Here is a 20,894-nt window from a genome sequence, read left to right as displayed (position 1 = left end):
CCCTTTGAACCATATCTATGTAGCTTGTCTATGGAACTACTATATAAGAGGGGCGGCAGGTAGCCTAGTGGTTAGAGCGTTGGGCCAGTAACCTGAAGGCCACCTATGTGTGACCACTGTTGTGTCATCAGCAAACTTAATGATGGTGTTGGAGTCATGCCTGGTCGTGCAGTCATGAGTGAACAGGGAGTACAGGAGGGGACTGAGCACGCACCTCTGAGGGGCCCCCGTGTTGAGGAGCAGAGTGGCGGATGTTTTGTTACCTACCCTTACCACCTGGGGGTGGCCCGTCAGGAAGTCCAGGATCCAGTTACAGAGGGAGGTGTTTAGTCCCAGAGTCCTTAGTTTGTCCAGGTGGGTTAGGGCAGTGTGGAGTGCAATAGAGATTGCACACTCTTGGCTTCCCTCAACCAGCTTCATGAGGAATGTTTTTCCAACACCATTACAGGAGTTTCCACATTTGCTGAGCACTTGGCTGCTTTTCCTTTACCCTGCGGTCCAACTCATCCCGAACCATCTCAATTGGGTTGAGGTCGGGTGATTGTGGAGGCCAGGACATCTGATGCAGCACTCCATCACTCTCCTTGGTAAAATATCCCTTGAGTCATTGTCCTGTTGAAAAATAAATGATAATCCCACTAAGCGCAAACCAGATGGGATGGCGTATCGCTGCAGAATGCTGTGGTAGCTATGCTTGTTAAGTGTGCCTTGAATTCTAAATAAATCACTGAGTGTCACCAGCAAAGTACACCCACACCATCACACTTTCTCCTCCATGCTTCGCAGTGGGAACCACACATCTGGAGACCATCCGTTCACCTACTCTCTGTCTCGCAAAGACACGGAGGTTGGAAGCAAAAATCTCAAATTTGGACTCATCAGACCAAAGGACAGATTTCCACCGGTCTAATGTCCATTGCTCGTGTTTCTTGGTCCAAGCAAGTTTCATATTCTTATTGGTGTTCTTTAGTAGTGTTTTTATTTTTACATCAACTCAACCACGAAGGCCTAATTCACGCAGTCTCCTCTGAACAGTAGATGTTGAGATGTGAACTACTTGAACTCTGTGAAGCATTTATTAGGGCTGCAGTTTTTGAGGCTGGTAACTCTAATGAACTTGTCCTCTGCAGCAGAGGTAACTTTGAAGAAACTTTCAAAGTTCTTGAATTTTTTTGGATTGACTGACCATCATGTTTTTAATGAATGATGGACTGTTGTTTCTCTTTGCTTGTTTGAGCTGTTCTTGTCACATGTTCTTTTACCAAATAGGGCTATCTTCTGATTGACTCAAATGCATTAAGGAAAGAAATTCCACAAATGAACTTTTAACAAGGCACACATGTTAATTGAAATGCATTCCAGGTGACTACCTCATGAAGCTGGTTGAGAGATTGCCAAGAGTGTGCAAAGCTGTCATCAAGGCAAAGGGTGGCTACTTTGAAGAATCTCAAATTTAAAACACTTTTCTGGTTACTACATGATGCCATATGTGTTATTTCTGATGTCTTCACTATTATCCTACAATGTAGAAAATAGTAAAAATTAAGGAAAACCCTTGAATGAGGAGGTGCGTCCAAACTTTTGACTGGTTCTGTTAATCTTCACCAAATCAATGCAAACTGGTATTGTTCCTAAAGATTTGAAAATTGCCAAAGTTATCCCCCTCTACACATCTGGGGATTATTTTACACATTATCACCTAATATCTGTACTAACACGTTTGACTAAAATTCTAGAAAAATTGGTGCATAAGAGAATGTTGAAACATTTAAATCAACACTTTATTCTATATGAGCACCAATATGGTTTTTGTAAAAACGACTCCACAGATATGTCTCTTTTGCAACTTGTGGATAAAATCTTTACAGCCCTGAACAACAACGAATACGCACTTGGCTTTTTTTAGATGTATCCAAAGTGTTTGACACGGTTAATCATGAAATATTATTTATTGAATTGCATTATTACGTTTTCATGATTATTCATATAATTGGCTATAACTTTATGTTTGTGGTAGAGAACAATTTGTTTATACAAACATCTGTGCACCTACCAGGGCCAAGATATCCTGCAACAGGGTTTGTTAATTGAACCTTTTTTATTCAAAATCTATGTCATTGAACTTGCTGCTGTGTATTCTACCATACTTGCCATTCTCTTTGCTGATGACACAAATTTGATTTTATCACACAATAATTTGTATTCACTAATTAATGAAGCCAACTCAGGCATGGCCAAATTATCTGAATGGTTCCAGATAAACAATTATCTTTAAATGTTAACAAATGTAACTTTATTGTATTAATTATTAATAAAAATAAGCATGGTTAAAAAAATGTTTTTAAAAGAGCCATAATCTTAATTGGTGGGAATGAAATGGAACATCCAGTAGATTCCTCGGAGTTGTAATTAATGAAAAGTTATCCTGGAAACAGCCTGCAGCATAGTGATGAAATCTGTTGGTATCATCAGACAGTTTAGTGGTTTGGTTCATCTAGCTTGCTTCCTAACTCTATACTAAAGCTGAATTGACCCATATCTCATTCACTGTAATATTGTCTGGGCCAGTATATACTGTATGCCTCCTACCTACACAAATTACACATCATACAAAAGTCATTTGCAAGACTAGCCACCTCTAATTACCTGGCTCCATCTGAACAATTGTTTAAGAAACACAATATCTTGTCATATTACGACATTAATGTGAGCCCATTATGTACTTTCATCAGTTTACTCAAATAAAAGAATGCTCATCTCACACTTAATATATTTTACTTGTCAGAGATACCACAACTGTTGTTACCAGTTGCATGCCACCGCCCACCATTCTCATTACACCTGATCTGACATTGACAAAAAATCCTTAGACTTTCTATCTCAAGCATGTGTGCGATACACACAAACACCAAATAAATAATGGACACCCCTCACCTCATCTGTTTAGTCGTTTTACTTTTAATAGTAAACATTACAAAATAACATGATCTCTACTTCATCTACAAAATAATAACTTAATATTCATGATCGTGGTAAGCGTCAAAAATTGTTTGGCTCCAACAATTGTTCATAAACATGCATACTGTTGAAATATAAAAATATAAATACATCCCATTAATGTCCTTAATAAATCCATGACTAAGATTTTAAATAGTTCAGAATAAAATAATTAAAACGCAGTTGAGTACAATAAGGCATTAAGATGTATCGCAAGAGCTGTACAGGTTCATAGAATATAGTTAAAAAATATAATTTGTTTTGCTTAATGCGGGAACCCTAAAATAACTTTGATTAAATCACTACTTTTCTCAACAGGAAGAACAAGTCTCATTTTTTTTCAAGCTAACATACCAACACTAAACAGATGAAATGAAGCACTTCAGTACAAAACCAGGACTTGTTGAAAGCATACCAGGGGTGGAGCACAGAACACAAGTAGTACCTGGATATACTTATCTCAACCTGACCTTTGACCTTTAAAGCCCTTCCATGACATCACACCTTAACCACTGAAAAAGTCTAACAACCAAAATTATCTGAGGAAAAGTGATCTTTCTCAGATTCATGGGGAGCAGTAAGTCATAATATGAGTTGTGATCAGAATGCTGTGTGCATATACAGTGGGGCAAAAAAGTATTTAGTCAGCCACCAATTGTGCAAGTTCTCCCACTTAAAAAGATGCAAATAAATTCATTAAAAATCCTACAATGTGATTTTCTGGATTTTTTTCTCATTTTGTCTGTCATAGTTAAAGTGTACCTATGATGAACATTTATACAAGCCTCTCTCATATTTTTAAGTGGGAGGACTTGCACAATTGGTGGCTGACTAAATACTTTTTTGCCCCACTGTACATGGTGGTGTCTAAAATTCGAATGAATGAGTTTTAATCATGTGAACTCGTACAAGGAACAAAACAAAGGAGACTATGGCAATGACAGTTACAAAGAAAGAAAGTGGCAGACATGGGTACAATTAATTTGACTGAATCAATGGCCACTTGATCTGTAGTGTAAGGGGGACTGCGGTTAACATTCTTGTAGCATGATAACTTTACTTTTCCTAAAAGCAAAAAGTTGTCTTAGTTTCACTTTCATGCAAATTGTGTTTTAGGTGCAAGTGAACTGTGTCATGAGCCTGGCTGTACAGTAGCAGTCATGAGCACCTCCATTGTGTATTAAAATGTGGCCGTGCCCAGAGAGGAAGACGCAGAGCAAATACCTGTCTGAACCTTCGGCGAAATTAAACATCAACATTTGTAAGGTGTTTGATACTCCTTAACTCAACTTTGCCAATGTTTTTCTCTCTCTCTACTGTACCTGAAACAAATAGATGAAATACACTGTTCATAATCACCATTACAGTATGGGCTAACTTCCAGATACATTATTGGCCCTATTTAAAACAGACATACTCTGTGAGAACACAATTTATACACAGTGTCTACTCCTGGCCATTTCTGGAAGGTAGCAGCCCCTGACTTATGTGCTATTCTCCCCCTCAACTTTTCATTCTCTTTCAGAATGTCCTACTAATATACGCAACCTTTTGTAAGATAATTTACCTGTTACTCTTTTATATCAACTTCTTACTACAAGTCTTTCTTTGAAGGCTCGGAAAAGAGAGCGACAAAAAGCAGACAAAAGGAAAGTGTTTCTGACATACACATTACTAGCAGAGGGGAGTAGTTGCTGGGACTGAAGGAGACCGAGGGAGGGAGAGGGATAGAGTAGACGCACACAAGACCACATATAGGAGTCATAGGAGTCCTGAAAGTGCAAGAAAGTTCAGCCACTTTGGGGAAACTCACTTTCGTATTTGTCGTTGTCTCGGGTCATCGAATCAGCATCGTTCCCCCCTCTCGCCACATTCTCCTAACTGTTCTCGCATACTTTCTCTCTGCCTCTGTCTCCCCTAAGCCAGCCCGCTCTGTCCCTTTCCCACTAGCTATGGGACTTTGAGTAGCCACATTCTTTACTGTGGCTCTCCCCTAAGCAAGCCCCCTTTGTCCTCCTAACCTCGCACTATAGGACTTAGGGACTTAAGGGGCTGTGGTTCAAATGAGGCTCCACTCTGCTAACTGTGGGACTGAGGCTGGATGCTGGAGCAATCGGACACTAGCAGGTCCACCACCGTGTTGCCGCTGATGTAGAAGTTTGGGGCGGACACCATGTTGCCAAGGGACATGGAGGAGCTGGATGCCCCACTAGAGGTGACAGGGCTGGGAGATCCCCCTTGGCCCCCTGTGCTGTGGGTGCCCATGTGGCCCTGCAGCTGGGTGGGGGTCTTGCAGTGCACCCCACACAGCTGGCACACAAGGACACCGCCGGAGCCCGTGCCGCCGAAGACGCCAGCGCTCTCCTTCCACTCCTGGCCGTGGTGCTTCTGGGCGTGGACGCGCAGGTAGGTCAGAGTGGTGAAGCCTGGAGGAGACGCAGAGAGTTAGCGGTTAGTATCATTTCAAGGCTGTACAAGTAATGCTTTATAGCGTGGCTCCCCAAAAGGCAGGTGATTTTATTTGGCCCCCCAATTTTCTGAGCAAAAAAAACAACATTTTTGGACTAAGACTGTAAAAACAACAGCAAATCTGCTGCAAGTGATTTTGATTTTAGAAATCCGTTCCAAATGATTCCCACGCATGATAAAGAGATACTTGCAGCAAAATCACTTGCAGCAGATTTGCTGTACCAGTCAAAAGTTTGGACACACCTTCTCATTCAAGGGTTTTTCTTTATTTTTTAAAACTATTTTCTACATTGTAGAATAATATTGAAGACATCAAAACTATGAAATAACACATATGGAATCATGTAGTAACCAAAAAAGTGTTAAAAAAATCGAAATATATTTTAGATTCGTCAAAGTAGCCATCCTTTGCCTTAATGACAGCTTTGCACACTTTTGGCACTCTGCGGTCCAACTCATCCCAAACCATCTCAATTGGGTTGAGGTCGGGTGATTGTGGAGGCCAGGTCATCAGATGCAGCACTCTACATCACTCTCCTTCTTGGTCAAATAGCACTTACACAGCCTGGAAGTGTGTTGGGTTATTGTTCTGTTGAAAAACAAATGATCGTCCCACTAAGTGCAAACCAGATGGGAAGGTGTTTTGCTGCAGAATGCTGTGGTAGCCATGCAGGTTAAGTGTGCCTTGAATTCTAAATAAATCACTGACAGTGTCACCAGCAAAGCACCCCCACACCTCTTCCTCCATGCTTCACGGTAGGAAACACACAAGCAGAGATCATCCGTTCACCTACTCTGTGTCTCACAAAAACACGACAGTTGGAAAATCTCAAATTTGGACTAATCAGACCAAAGGACAGATTTCCACTGGTCTAATGTCCATTGCTCAAGTTTCTTGGCCCAAGCATGTCATTTCTTCTTATTGGTGTCCTTAAGTAGTGGTTTCATTGCAGCAATTCGACCATGAAGGCCTGATTCATGCAGTCCCCTCTGAACAGTTGATGTTGAGATGTCTGTTATTTGAACTCTGTGAAGCATATATTTGGGCTGCAATTTCTGAGGCTGGTAATTCTAATGAACGTATCCTCTGCAGCTTAGGTAACTCTGGGTCTTCCTTTCCTGTTCCTGGTCCTTATGAGAGCCAGTTTCATAGTTTCATAGTGCTTGATGTTAATTGTGACTGACCTTCATGTCTTAAATTTCTCTTTGCTTGTTTGACCTGTAATTGCCATAATATGGCCTTGGTCTTTTACCAAATGGAGCCATCTTCTGTATACCATCCCTACCTTGTCACAACACAACTGATTGGCTCAAAGGCATTATGAAGGAAAGAAATTCCATAAATTAACTTAACAAGACACACCTGTTAATTTAAATGCATTCCAGGTGACTACCTCATAAAGCTGGTTGAGAGAATGCCAAGAGTGTGCAAAACTGTCATCAAGTCAAATTGTGGCTACTGAAGAATTTCAAATATAAAATATATTTTGATTTGTTTATGTTACTTCCTAGTTTTAACGTCTGAAAATAGTAAAAATAAATAAAAACCGTTGAGAGAGTAGTTGTGTCCAAATTTTTGACTGGTACTGCATGTGATCATATTGTAGTGAACATTGTTGTGTCCTCTGTGTCTCTGCAAATGCGTGACTACATGTATTGTTCTTGTTATTGTGTTAGGATGTTCTGTGACTTTGCTCGCAGGGAAATGACTGATAGAAGAACGGAAAGAAGGTTACACATAGTTTATAGGTGTTGGGCCATTGTAACAATGTGTGCAAGGTCATGATCAGCCTATTGCACCCTGAGAGCAGGGACACCTAGTTTGTGCTTGAGTGTAAAGAGTGCTGAAGAGAGAGCATCCCTTCAGAGATTCTGACAGACGTGTTCTTTGAGTATTACGTTTGTTGTAACCTCTCCGGCCATGATAATAAAGATCTGTTGATTTAACTTTGAATTTGGCATCACGAAACAGGATGATTGAGTCTACCTGTGGAGGTCGGCAGTGAGGAAGCACCGGTGGCGCATTCCATGTGAAGGCGTGCAAGGGTCATACCCGTCTGACCAAAGAGGACTCACTGTGGGCTGCCCAGGAGAACACACAATCTACAAACCCTGGAAGGACTGATAACTGAATTTCAGTAAGTCAATTTAAATGAATTTTGAACAATAACTGTTTTCAGAAGGTTAGAAAAAGGATCCAGAGTCCTAAGAGGGAACTAGGCGGGGGTAGAGAGACCCCGTCGGCAATGTTGTCTGTAGGTATTCAGGGAATATGTAGTTCTGGGAACCATGGAAGTTCTGCGAACTCCATTTCAGGATTTAGAGAATAGTAAGTGATGCAGTGGAATGATTTTTGTATGATTGACTAATTTACTGGAAAAGGGAAATTAGTTCCCAGAATGATTGAGTAATAAATGTTAAAGTACATTGATAAGGTATCATTAAAAGTAATAATGGGGAAAGGGAACAGTAAAAGTAGATATGAAGACCCAGATTTGGTACCAAAGGGACCCAGTAAAGTGATGGCAAAGAAATTTGGTAAGGGGGTACTGTGCAGGGCAGAATATTGGACAGCATGATCCTGCGAAAGATGCTGTGAAGTTTGAAGAAGAGGTGAGAGCAATCCTTGCCATGTATAACCAAAGTAGAATACTCTCCTGCCATGATAATAAAGATCTGTTAATTTAACTTTGAAATTGAGGAAATACTCCGTCTGTGTTCAAGTGGAATCAGTGTAAAGGAGGTTGGACCAGTGATGCCAACTGTGCTGACCAACTCACTGCTGTGTGTAAATAATGTAACGACAACAAACCGAAAGCACACAGACTAACAGAAAATACATTCCACCATGATGAAGGCCGGCTTTTAGGACTATCAGGAATGAATGGAGATCTTCCTCCAGCACTCTGGTCTGACCCCTGACAAAGACTCATACGGCAGTCTGCTGTGTCATGCAGTGGTTACTGGCCTGCGATAAGACCTGAAGACAGCTGTGACAACTACATGCATTGTGTGGGAGACAAAGACCCTTGCTGATGTCAAACCTCACATCCCCATGCAGAAAGACAGATCAGGTCTAAGAACTCCAAGACTGGTGCTTAACTACAAGCTGCACAGTTGATGTTATTTGCTGGAGGAAGAGAGGATACTGTGGAGGTGGAGGTCAAGGACGAGACAGATGGCCTCAGTAGAGGCAGATGGCCTCGGTAGAGGAAGGGGAAGAGGCAGATGGTAGGGAGAGCAAGGCACCTCTGGAAAGAGAGACTGGAGCTGCTACAACTGTGGCAAGCCAGGACATTTTGCAAGGGACTGTCCTGGTGATGGTAATAACCTTCCATATTTGCCTAGAGAATGGCGAAAACCTGGAAGGTTTCATTCCCCCTGGATGTAGTACTGTGGTTCAATATGTTGATGACCTGTTGGTCTGTTCCACATCTGAGGAAATCTATCACAAAGATACATTGTTGATGTTCTTAGCTGAAAATGGCCATAAAGCTTCCCTCTCTAAGATGCAGTTGTGTAGAAGTTATGTTAAATATTTGGGTCATGACATTACTTCTGAGGGCAGGGCCCTCTCTAAAGATAAGCATGAGGCGATAAAGTCTCTGCCTAAACCTGTTCCTAAGCAGCACAATGTTGCTGTTGGGAGTGGCTTGCTACTGTCGCCGATGCTTGAAAGACTGTGCGGAGACAGTACAGCCTCTGAAATTATGGAAGAAAGATGGAAATGTCTGAAGTGGTGAAGTTAAAGCAGGCTCTAATGTTGTGTTGACACAGTACCACAGAGTTGGCTGTAGGCCTGTGGGGTACTACTCTAAGCAGTTTAGACACTTATCCGAGGCATGGTATCCTGCCTCCGCTCTGTTGCAACTCGGATTTGACATGTTCCGATATTGTAGCAATGACTGAGCTGACGGTGCATGTTCCCCATAACGGTTCATGCCATTATTACAGACTAAAACTGCCCATTTTACACCTGCCAGATTGCTAGAATATTAGAACATCCTTTTGACAATGTCACATGTTACACTGAAGGGATGTACTATACTTAACCCCTCCACTCTCTTCCCTACAGTTGATGCTGGTGAAGAACATGGCTGAATTGACCATTGAGATTCTGACTTTTATTTTTGTGGATGGCTCAGCCCTCGAAACGACAAGGGTGAACATTTAGTAGGCTATGCTGTTGTCCCCTCTGTTCAAACTGTGGAAAGTGCTAGACTTCCTCCTGATAGGTTGACTCTGAATGAGGAGTGAAAGCACTCCACAAGGTGACCCTGCAAAACAGGGATGCACTTGACCACCTTTTGTCTGGTCAAATAACTTGCTGTCTTACCAGGAACTTCCCTTTCCCCCTATAATGGATGATAATATGCAAGAATGAGTTCGTATCCATGTTTGATTAAGTACCTGAAGGTTTTAAGTTAGGTTGTTAAATGACAGCAACCTTATAATGTTAAAAAAAGGATAAAATATTATGGATTGTTATGCTTGTTGTGTGTAATAATAAGGATTTACTAAATCCTGTTAATAGACGGAATGCAAGTTAAGAAGTAACATAGATTTCTGTTATCACATATGGTGATAAAAGGAGGGGGTGTAGTGGACATTTTTTGTGTCCTCTGTGTCTCTGCAAATGTGTGACTGCATGTAGCATATTGTTTCTTGTTATTGTGTTAGGATGTTCTGTGACTTCACTCTCAAGGAAAGGACTAATAGAAGAACAGAAATATTGTTACTTTGGCCCAACGCCTAAAAGAGCAGAGATGCCTAGTTTGTGCATGAGCACCCCTTCAGAGCTTCTGACAGACTTGTACTTTGAGTATTAAGTTTGTTTTAACCTCAAGTAAGGTTTGAAATTATGTTTTATTCAAACATTATATCTGTGTGGGCTTCTTGCTGTCATTTTGCAGTCTTCAAATTATTTGTAATTATGTTTCGGCCACCTGACCATCCACTCAAGAAATAAATCGGCCAGCGGCTGAATCTAGTTGAATATCCCTGCTTTATAAAAGGTAGGGTAGGTGGGCAAGAATGAAAATGTGTTCCTTTAAAAAAGGGCCAATCCACAGTCAAAAAAAGGAAACTGACCAACCCCTCTGTGTTTTGGTAAAAAGCTGAAGGTAACCACTCTCTAATTCATAGACAGAGCTGTGGATGAAAGGACTGACCATCCATGATATCAAAACTATTGTTTTAACCATGTTTTGGGTCTATACAGTGTTTGTTTATGAACATTGGAGTAAAACAAGTTTATAGTTTGGCTTCCAAAGGGGTGTGACAGCTGAATTAAGCTCATGAGGCATTTTTACGTTATGTTCTTCAATAATTTTATACATACATACACACACACACACACACACACACACACACACACAGCAAAAAAAAGAAACGTCCTCGCACTGTCAACTGCGTTTATTTTCAGCAAACTTAACGTGTAAATATTTGTATGACCATAACAAGAATCAATAACTGAGACAAACTGAATAACTTCCACAGACATGTGACTAACAAATTGAATAATGTGTCCCTGAACAAAGGGGGGGGGGGGTTAAAATCAAAAGTAACAGTCAGTATCCAGCTGCATTAAAACTACTGCAGTGCATCTCCTTATGGACTGCACCAGATTTGCCAGTTCTTGCTGTGAGATGTTACCCCACCAAGGCACCTGCAAGTTCCTGGACATTTCTGGGGGGAATGGCCCTAGCCCTCACCCTCCGGTCCAAAAGGTCCCAGACGTTGTCAATGGGATTGAGATCCGGGCTCTTCGCTGGCCATGGCAGAACACTGACATTCCTGTCTTGTAGGAAATCACGCACAGAACAAGCAGTATGGCTGATGGCATTGTCATGCTGGAGGGTCATGTCAGGATGAGCCTGCAGGAAGGGTACCACATGAGGGAGGAGGATGTCTTCTCTGTAAAGCACAGCGTTGAGATTGCTTGCAATGACAAGCTCAGTCCGATGGTCTGGGGCGGTGTGGGGCGATCCCGATCCAGATTACAGGCCTCAGTGTAACGCTCATCCCTTCGACGATAAACTTTCTTTCTGGTGAGGACCTGCCTTACAACAGGCCTACAAGCTCTCAGACCAGCCTCTCTCAGCTTATTGCGGACAGTCTGAGCACTGATGGAGGGATTGTGCATTCTTGGTGCATTCCTGTTGCAACTCGGGCAGTTGTTGTTGCCATCCTGTACCTGTCCTGCAGGTTGTTTCGGATGTACCGATCCTGTGCAGGTGTTGTTATACATGGTCTGCAACCGTGAGGACGATCAGCTGTCCGTCCTGTCTCCCTGTAGCGCTGTCTTAAGCGTCTCACACTACGGACATTGCAATTTATTGCCCTGGCCACATCTGCAGTCCTCATGCCTCCTTGCAGCATGCCTAAGGCACATTCACTGAGATGAACAAGGACTCTGGGCATCTTTCTTTTGGTGTTTTTCAGAGTCAGTAGAAAGGTCTCTTTTGTGTCCTAAGCTTTCATAACTGTGACCTTAATTGCCTACCGTCTGTAAGCTGTTAGTGTCTTAACCTCCCTAGGGTATGTGGGAGGCTAGTGTCCCACCTGGCCAACATCCAGTGAAATTGCAGAGCGCCAAATTCAAATACCAGAATTACACATTATAAAAATTCAGAAAACATACAAGTATTTTTACATAGGTTTAAAGATAAACTTCTTGTGAATCCAACCAGTGTCAGATTTCAAAAAGGCTTTACGGCGAAAGCATACCAGAACAACGCCCAGCAAAACAAATCATTACAAACAGTAACCAGCCAAGTAGAAGAGTTACAAAAGTCAGAAATAGAGATAAAATTAATCACTTAGCTTTGATGATCTTCATATGGTTGCACTATGAAGACATTCATTTACTCAATAAATGTTTGTTTTGTTCGATAAAGTCTCTCTTTATATCCAAAAACCTCTGTTTTGTTCGCACGTTTTATCCAGTAATCCACAGGCTCAAACGCAGTCACAACAGGCAGACAAAAAAAATCCAAATTGTATCCGTAAAGTTCATAGAAACATATCAAACGATGTTTATATTCAATCGACAGGTTGTTTTTAGCCCAAATAATCAATAATATTTAAACCGAACAATAATGTCGTCAATATAAAAGGTAAAAAAGAAAGGCCAAAATACCAGCAACAGTGTGTGAAAACCTTGTGAAGACTTACAGAAAACGTTTGACCTATGTCATTGCCAACAAAGGGCATATAACAAAGTATTGAGAAACTTTGGTTATTGACCAAATACTTATTTTCCACCATAATTTGCAAATAAATTCATTCAAAATCCTACAATGTGATTTTCTGGATTTTTTTCTCATTTTGTCTGTCATAGTTGAAGTGTACCTATGATGAAAATTACAGGCCTCTCTCATCTTTTTAAGTGGGAGAACTTGCACAATTGGTGGCTGACTAAATATTTTTTTTGCCCCACTGTAACTACTCCTCAGCACCCCCCCTCCCCTCCACACACACACACACTTTAAAGTGGCATTTTATTGTCCCCAGCCCAAGGTCCATCTGTGTAATGATCATGGTGTTTAATCAGCTTCTTGATATGACACACCTGTCAGGTGGATGGATTATCTTGGCAAAGGAGAAATGCTTACTAACATGGATATAAACAAATTAGTGTACAAATTGAGACAAAAAAAGCTTTTTGTGCATAGACTTGACAAATAAACCACTTATAAACTTCAAACGTTTCTTAACATCTTCACCCATCAAACAAACTGGGGTGTTGACAGACACTCACTGCGGTTACAGAGATGGCAGGCGTGGTGCTGTGATTGGTTGTGGACCCTCATGTGATCGGTGATGTAGGCAGCAGACAGGAGCTTGCCGCATATGTGGCACGGGACCTTCTCCTCGTGGCGGATCATATGGGCACGTAGCCGGTCCCTCGTGGCGAAGCTGGATTCGCACGTCTAAACACATCAAGAGATATGAGGAATGACTGGTTATCCATAAAGATACAGAGGAAGCAGTAGTTTAACCCTCTAGAGGTTAAGCCGGGCAGGTTTTGATTTATTTTTATCCAAGAGATGTATAAAAAACATTATTGGATGAATTTGGCATTACTGCTATTAGCATTGAATAACAGATTCACTGGAATCAACAGATAGTCCCCACAAAAAAATCTAAAGGAATTTTATTCTGAAGTGCCTCTCCTATATCTGAGAGATAAGGAAGATCAGGAAACTTTTTTACATATATTTAACCCCTTATTTTAGGCACTAAACTATCAAGATATACAGTGCATTCAGAAAGTATTCAGACCCCTCTACTTTTTCCACATTTTGTTATGTTACAGCCTTATTCTAAAATGTATACAATATTTTTTCCCCAGCATCAACCTATACCCCATAATGTCAGAGAACACCACCACGTTCGTGAGAGTCATCTTTCTTTCCCCAGCATCAACCTATACCCCATAATGACAGAGAACACCACCACATTTGTGAGAGTCATCTTTCTTTCCCCAGCATCAACCTATACCCCATAATGTCAGAGAACACCACCACATTCGTGATAGTCATCTTTCTTTCCCCAGCATCAATCTATACCCCATAATGACCGAGAACACACCACGTTCGTGAGAGTCATCTTTCTTTCCCCAGCATCAATCTATACCCCATAATGACCGAGAACACCACCACGTTCGTGAGAGTCATCTTTCTTGCCCCAGCATCAGCCTATACCCCATAATGTCAGAGAACACCACCACGTTCGTGAGAGTCATCTTTCAACAGATTGGTCTTAATACTTTGTAGGCCAAACCGGTCGGACGCTACAGACGTTTTATGAGAACAGCAATTTTCGGGATGTCTCATGGTCTGACAAACACTGCTCTAGGTCTGCCACCACCACAGATGCGGAAGGGCAATATCAGCGGATGCACAGCCCAAGCAAAACTTCTTTCTTTTTTTTAGCTTAAACAGATGGGTTTTGATTGGGATTTTTGTATTGTGTTAATTACATTTCCGCAGGGAAGCGGAAATTGTAGGCTCAGGGTTAATAGCAAAACGAGCTTCCATTTTATTTAATTCAGGGTTTGAGTCAATTCCATTTCGCAGGGAAGTGGAAATTGTAGGCTCAGGGTTAATAGCAAAACGATCTTTCATTTTATTTAATTCAGGGTTGGAGTCAAGTCCATTTCAATTCAGTCAATTAAGGAAGTAAACTCAAATTCCAAGAAAATTTGAATTTCAGTTCACTTCCTGAATTGACTGAATTTAAATGGAATTGATCCTAACCCCAATTCTATTACAATGGATAGTTATGGTACGAAGGATTTAAGGTACAGAGAAGCAAATTGATGGTTAACAATGACTGTATTGAGATTTGAGAGGTGTAAAAGGAAATAAAATAGCACAAACATCAAGTACCGGACACTTGAAGGGTCGTTCAGAAGAGTGGACTTGTCTGACGTGACTGTTTAGATGGTCGGGCCTGAAAGAAGTGAGACAGGAAGTTGAGACCACAATACCTTGTTATACACTTTCTCCAGCTGAAAATGTGAACTTCCAAATTCAAACTTTGTCAGATGTCTTAAGATAAGGTCAAGTACCAAGGCGTGTTTTGTGTAGATACAGCTAAATGCCACAACCCAATATGAATGAAAAAGATTTTAAAAAATTGTGGTGCTAAAATTTTCCATTCATTTTGGGTTGAGCCTTACAGCTGCATCTACACAACTCATGGCATGGGATGTGGACTCTTCTTGACTACTAAAACATCTGACAAACTCGTTGGAGTGTATCACAGACACAAAGCGTAAGAAAGCGGCTTGAAATATAGAGAGAGGGAGAGGCAATATATGAAAACATTTTCTTTGCCTGCCCAAATTAACACAACCCTGCTCTCTGGCTTATAGCGTGCCATTCTCACCTGGAGAAAGCCTTGGCACAGTGGGGGCACACGTAGGGTTTCTCCACACCACCTTGGTGAGAGCGCACGTGGTGGCTCATGCGGTCCTTCCTCTTGAACCTCTGCTGGCAGATGGGGCAGGAGAAGGGTTTCTCATCCGAGTGGGAGAGACGGTGTCGGTTAAGGTGGTACACGTCTCGGAAGGCCTTCCCGCATGTTTCACAAGCGTGATTCTTCCGCACAGGGTTTGGGTTCGATGGCCGCTGGGGGGAGGGGGTGAGGAGAACAAACATTGTTTGTGAGGAGTACAAACAGTTTTTTATGCATTGTCGGACATGACTATTACACATGCCTTGTTGATTATTTACATATCATATTGTCGAGTCTCTGTGTCTTTCCGAATCACGCAGACAAACATGGCTCGCTACACCTAGATCATTTCTTTGGACCGTTCGCATAAAGTGCTGAATTCACGCAATGGAAAATAAGGCTTTTCCACAATCTCCATAAAGACCATGCAAGAGAAAGCTAAAGTCTAGTTTTCCTTTTCACGGACGACGACAACAACAACCTCCAGAAGCACCCTGACCCACCTGTGCTGTTGCCCCCGCCCCCATGTCAACAGCTGCAGGAGGAGCATGGGGGTTAACGCTAGCCACTACGCTTGCCATGGCAACCTCTTCGCCATCCTGACTACCCACAGCTGGCTGCTGGGACGCCAGCACGCTGGGAGGGGGGAGAGGGGGAGGAACGGAGAGGTGGAGAAGGGTGAGGGGGACCGTGTACCTCTCCGTCCTACCTCCCGACACCACCTGCGCTGGGCCGGCACCATTGCCACCCTCCTTTGCCCCCTCCTCCTGCTCCCCTGCTCGCTTCATGCGTACCCCGGTGTGGACCGACTGGTGCCGCCGCAGGTTGTAGTTGTTCTTGAACTGCTTGCTGCATATGGCACAGATGTGGGGCACACGGGCAGGCCGGGACACCGGCTTCACTGTAGGACGGAAGAGCGGAAGAAGAGAGGGAATGAAAGAGGAAGATAGGGAGAGGAAATGCACATTAATAATAATATCCCTATCAATTCAAAATATAATAGTATGAAGACTAACACATTATGCTTATAACAGGATAACAGACAACTTGTTTGGCAATCTACATTACTTCCGTTTCAACTTAATTGCTGATAACGGCTGAAGAAGCAATGGTATTTCACAACCCATGATTATCTCACCAGGTAAGGGTTCTTCATTGAGGGCAGCAGTGTCCACCGTGGAAGGAGGATGGACTATGTGCTCTGTGGGAGGGGTCTGAGGAGAGGCCATATGGACTGGTAAGAGTTCTGATTGGAGGGTCCCCTCCACTTGGTTTTGGGTGGGAGTAGTCTGGAGAAATAAACACAGCCATCAGCAGAAAGTCACTGCATTGTCTAAAGCAGGTATTCCCAAACTGGGGTACCCCCAGGAGTAGCGCAATGCCGTCGGGGTTCACCAAATAAAAATGTGATTCGCATTTTATTTGATTTTATAATTTAAAAAATATATACATATATATAAAAAAAACATTCTTCACATTTTCAAAACATTTATATTTTCCAACGGGGCAATACATTTCGGTGAGGTCTTTCTCGCCTGAGTAGCCTCGTTTCACTGCAAAAATAAAATTCAACCATCTCGTGTTCAGCGAAACAACAACACAATGTCAAATACAGGTAGCCTAGTCAAATAATTCACATCCAATCACATTAACCATTACTCTCTCACGGGAATTCCACGAACGGTCAGTACGTAGCTGCTGCTCATTCCATTTGCTCAAAAATTGATAAAAGGTTAAAAAAAACTACGGCCATAGAGACGCATAACAGCTCTACTGGTAGAACTGCTACTACCAGCAGTACTACACCTGCACCTGTCGATAACACAAGTTGTTCTGCTTCCACGAGCACATCCAATGCTAGCATCAGTAATTCTCCATTCGGTGTTAGTCCAGCTAGCATGGACACTGACAGTTGTGAATCTGATGCAGCCGAAGAACTACTGCCCCCTTACCCAGGAAAGCACCGAACAACAGACAGGGATATTGGACCATCGAAGATGCAAATATGATGAGAACTACATTGATTGGGGTTCACTTATATTGGGAGTAGTGCCTTTCCTCAGCCACAGTGTGTTATATGTTCAAAAGTACTATCTCACAACTCGATGAAACCTTCACTCTTAAGCAGACATTTAGAAACAAAACAGACCAATTTGAAAAATAAGCGACGGGAGTTTTTTGAGCGAGAATTAAAACAACTTTTGAGTAGTAAGACATGTATAAAAGCAACAGATGCCATTAATAAGGTAGCTAGAAGCGTCTTATATGGTGAGCTACCAAGTGGCTAGGATAGGCAAGCCCCATACTATTGTGGAGGACTTAATTCTTCCTGCTGTCGCGGATATAGCTGGGATAATGCTGGGGGAAAAGGCACAAAATAACTATACAGACAATGTTTCACTTGTCTGACCGCTCTCATGATGACGACTTCCTCACAAGACTGGCCTACCTGGGTGATGTTTTTCTCACCTGAATGATCTGAATCTAGGATTACAGGGGACTCTCCGCAACTATATTCAATGCACGGGACAAAATTGAGGCTATAATTAAGCAGTTGGAGCTCTTCTCTCTCTCTCTGCACTAACAAGGACAACACACAGGTCTTTCCATCATTGTATGATTTTTTGTGTGCAAATGAACTCAAGCTAACGGACAATGTCATATGAGATATAGTGAAGAACCTGAGTGAGTTTGGTGCAAATTAGGCAGGTACTTTCCCAAAACGGATGGCACAAACAACTGGATTCTTTATCCCTTTCATGCCCTGCCTCCAGTCCACTTGCCAATATCTGAACAAGAGAGCCTCATTGAAATTGCAACAAGCAGTTCTGTGAAAATTTAATTTAATCAGAAGCCACTGCCAGATTTCTGGATTGGGCTGCGCTCAGAGTATCCCGTCTTGGCAATTCGCGCTGTTAAGACTCTGATGCCCTTTCCAACCACGGACCTCGGCCCGCCCTAGCATGAAAACTACATACAGGCACAGACTGTGTGTGGAAAATTATTTCAAACTGAGACTCTCTCCAATACAACCCAACATTGCAGTTATGTGCATCCTTTCCAGCACACCCTTCTCATTAACCTGTGGTGAGTTATTCACAATTTTCGAGGAACAAAAAGTTGTATATGTAAGATGGTTAAATAAAGAGAAAAATTATTGATTATTATTATATTATTATTTGTGCCCTTGTCCTAGAAGAGCTCTTTGTCACTTCCCACGAGCCTGGTTGTGACAAAAAAAATCACACTCATTCTTATGTTTAATAAATGTATGGTATGTGTCTTTTTCCCAATGCAGTTCAACCAAAACGTCCCCCCATTATTTAGAGGGGCGTTCTACTACGCTCCCATTGGCTAGCTAACGTTGTCTCTCTCACAGGCGATGAGCGCAGACACAGTGGCCTTCCAAGGTAAGAATGGGAAGTTTCATTTAACAATTAGCTGCCTACCATAATGCAGGCCTATTATCATCATGTCTGGTAACATTTACCCATGTATTTATTTTTTAGTTTCAATGACTTGTAAAAATAGCTCAGAACTTTGCAGAATTCCCTCAATTGAAGGTCAGCTAAGTTAAAATGGGCTACTTAACGTTACTAGGTCGGTATTTGAAGTTACACTACTAATGATAATATATCATCAGGTTAAAGCATATGTTTATTATTTACAATTTATCTAATATTTTAGCTAATCATTCAGTCGAATTGCGCTATGCTACAGCCATTGAATCTGTCTTTGCGCGTTAATGGATAGCTCTGTCCACATTACGTTGTTATATTTTTCAATCTTGAAATACAAGGGCAAACGTTATTAATCAGTGACTGAAATTTGGCGCTCCGTGGTATTCACTTCCAGACTTGGAGAGCGTCCAAAGCGTCGAGGAACGCCTCTCTGAATAACGGGGCGTGGTTTAGGCTTAACTGCGGTGTGGGAAAAGAAAGACGCTTCACGCGTAGTGTGTGTGGCAGGCTTACAATGATGGCAAAAGACAACATTTGAGAGTGCGATGACCCTGGTCCTAGAGGGGGTACGCAGCTGGAGGTCTAATGTTTGAAGGTGTAACGGGACGATAAAAAGTTTGGGAACCACTGGTTTAGAGTAAATGCTACTTCGTTTACCTAAATGGCCAGGCCCCTGGGGCTGCAGACAAAAAAATAATCAACAGCCATTCTTCAGAAAAGCGCACACACGAATAGAAAGAAGGTCAATTAAAATTTACCTGGAAGAGAAAATTGCTCCAAGCAGCATCCATTTTGCACCAAAGCGATGAAGAGTAGAAAATCAGCTAAGTAATCCTGATGGCGATTCGACAGTAAACCGTTGACATAATATTTAATCGCACTGTTGATGATTGTGGCGAGAAGATCTATGTTGACAGTACTCAAATGCAACAAGAAAAGTATGCTATTGATCATCCGAAAGGGACATGCAACTATCAATAATGTACATTGTAAAAATATTTATCTAACAGGCGTATTCAAGCTATTCAAATTCACGCAGGCGTTTCGTCTAGGCTGACTGCCTGAGTGGAATTGCCAGCTCCAATAGTGGCCTATTTATCTTTGACTTTGGTTTCAAACTTTAATTTTATCAAAGCATAAGGAATGCATATCTCTTGGCATTGATGACTTTGAAACCAAATATCTGTGCGCACAAAATCAATGTTATTTATATAGCCGTAGTCATATAATAGGTCGATCTTAAAATTAAAAGTAATGCATTACGCACAATGACAACTACTATCAGTGTTACAATAAACGCATTCGAAAGAGGAGCAGTTCATTATTTTAATTTCTGAATCTATTCTTCCGATTTCCCCCAACAGGCCAATCGCTTGTTTTGTCGAAGCCTCGTTGTTGGATTCAAGCCCTGACCCTAAGCTAAGAGCGCTCGCGCCGGGACGCAGCCTATCGCTCCACCTCGGCTGTTCAATTGCGAGGATGTCATCTTTCTTTTTTTATTGCTCGCTCTCCCTCCTCCCTCCATGTATCTTTCTTCCTTTTCTTTTTAAATCCTCTTTCTTCTCCCCCTCCTCTCCTTTTCTTGCACCGCTATGTCCCAGTTGCTCTTAAAGGGATATCATTTATATTCGTTGGTCACCCTCTTTAAGTTCCCTCTCCCCCATTGGAGCATTTCCTTTCTGCCCCTCCTCCTCGGGTTTTCGGCCGACAAATATTGCACTACAGTATTTTTCAGACCATCATAAATAGATCTCTGCCGTTGCTATAGAGAGAAATATTAATGGAGTCTTTTTATAGGCCCTAACTCCGCCATGTTCGTTGGACAAAGCCTATGAGGAAAATTAATGGCGTATTTGTAGGGTTGTGGATAAACGCCGAAAATAAGGTCTGTGGGAAACACAGATATAGGATATCTTATTTGTTCTATTAGATCATCTTCATTATTTAACGACACTTTTAGTTCACGTTGGAAGTTTTTTGGTAATAATAAAAACCAAATAA

The 20,894-nt window shown here is 41.8% G+C and overlaps 1 protein-coding gene across 2 annotated transcripts; it reads right to left on the bottom strand.

The window, feature by feature from the left end:
• Nucleotides 1-2,940: 2,940 nt before the first annotated feature.
• On the bottom strand, nt 2,941-20,529 carry LOC135523936 (myc-associated zinc finger protein-like). Of its 2 annotated transcripts, none has more exons than XM_064950962.1 (7): nt 19,652-20,529; nt 16,571-16,721; nt 15,936-16,333; nt 15,364-15,605; nt 14,853-14,925; nt 13,229-13,400; nt 2,941-5,423 (listed from the first exon to the last, which is right to left on the bottom strand). In XM_064950962.1, exons 1-7 carry the CDS (start codon nt 19,682-19,684, stop codon nt 5,077-5,079), a joined length of 1,416 nt encoding a protein of 471 aa, XP_064807034.1. In that variant the 5' UTR covers nt 19,685-20,529; the 3' UTR covers nt 2,941-5,076. The 2 variants fall into 2 exon arrangements, with proteins under 2 accessions (XP_064807034.1, XP_064807035.1); XM_064950963.1 differs by having other exon boundaries at nt 14,862-14,925.
• Between the last annotated feature and the right edge of the window lie 365 nt (nt 20,530-20,894).

The sequence above is a fragment of the Oncorhynchus masou genome, chromosome 31 (assembly GCF_036934945.1).
Source record: "Oncorhynchus masou masou isolate Uvic2021 chromosome 31, UVic_Omas_1.1, whole genome shotgun sequence".
NCBI lineage: Eukaryota > Metazoa > Chordata > Actinopteri > Salmoniformes > Salmonidae > Oncorhynchus > Oncorhynchus masou.
Note: the sequence above shows the minus strand (reverse complement) of the source record. Positions and strands in the feature narration are given on the sequence as shown.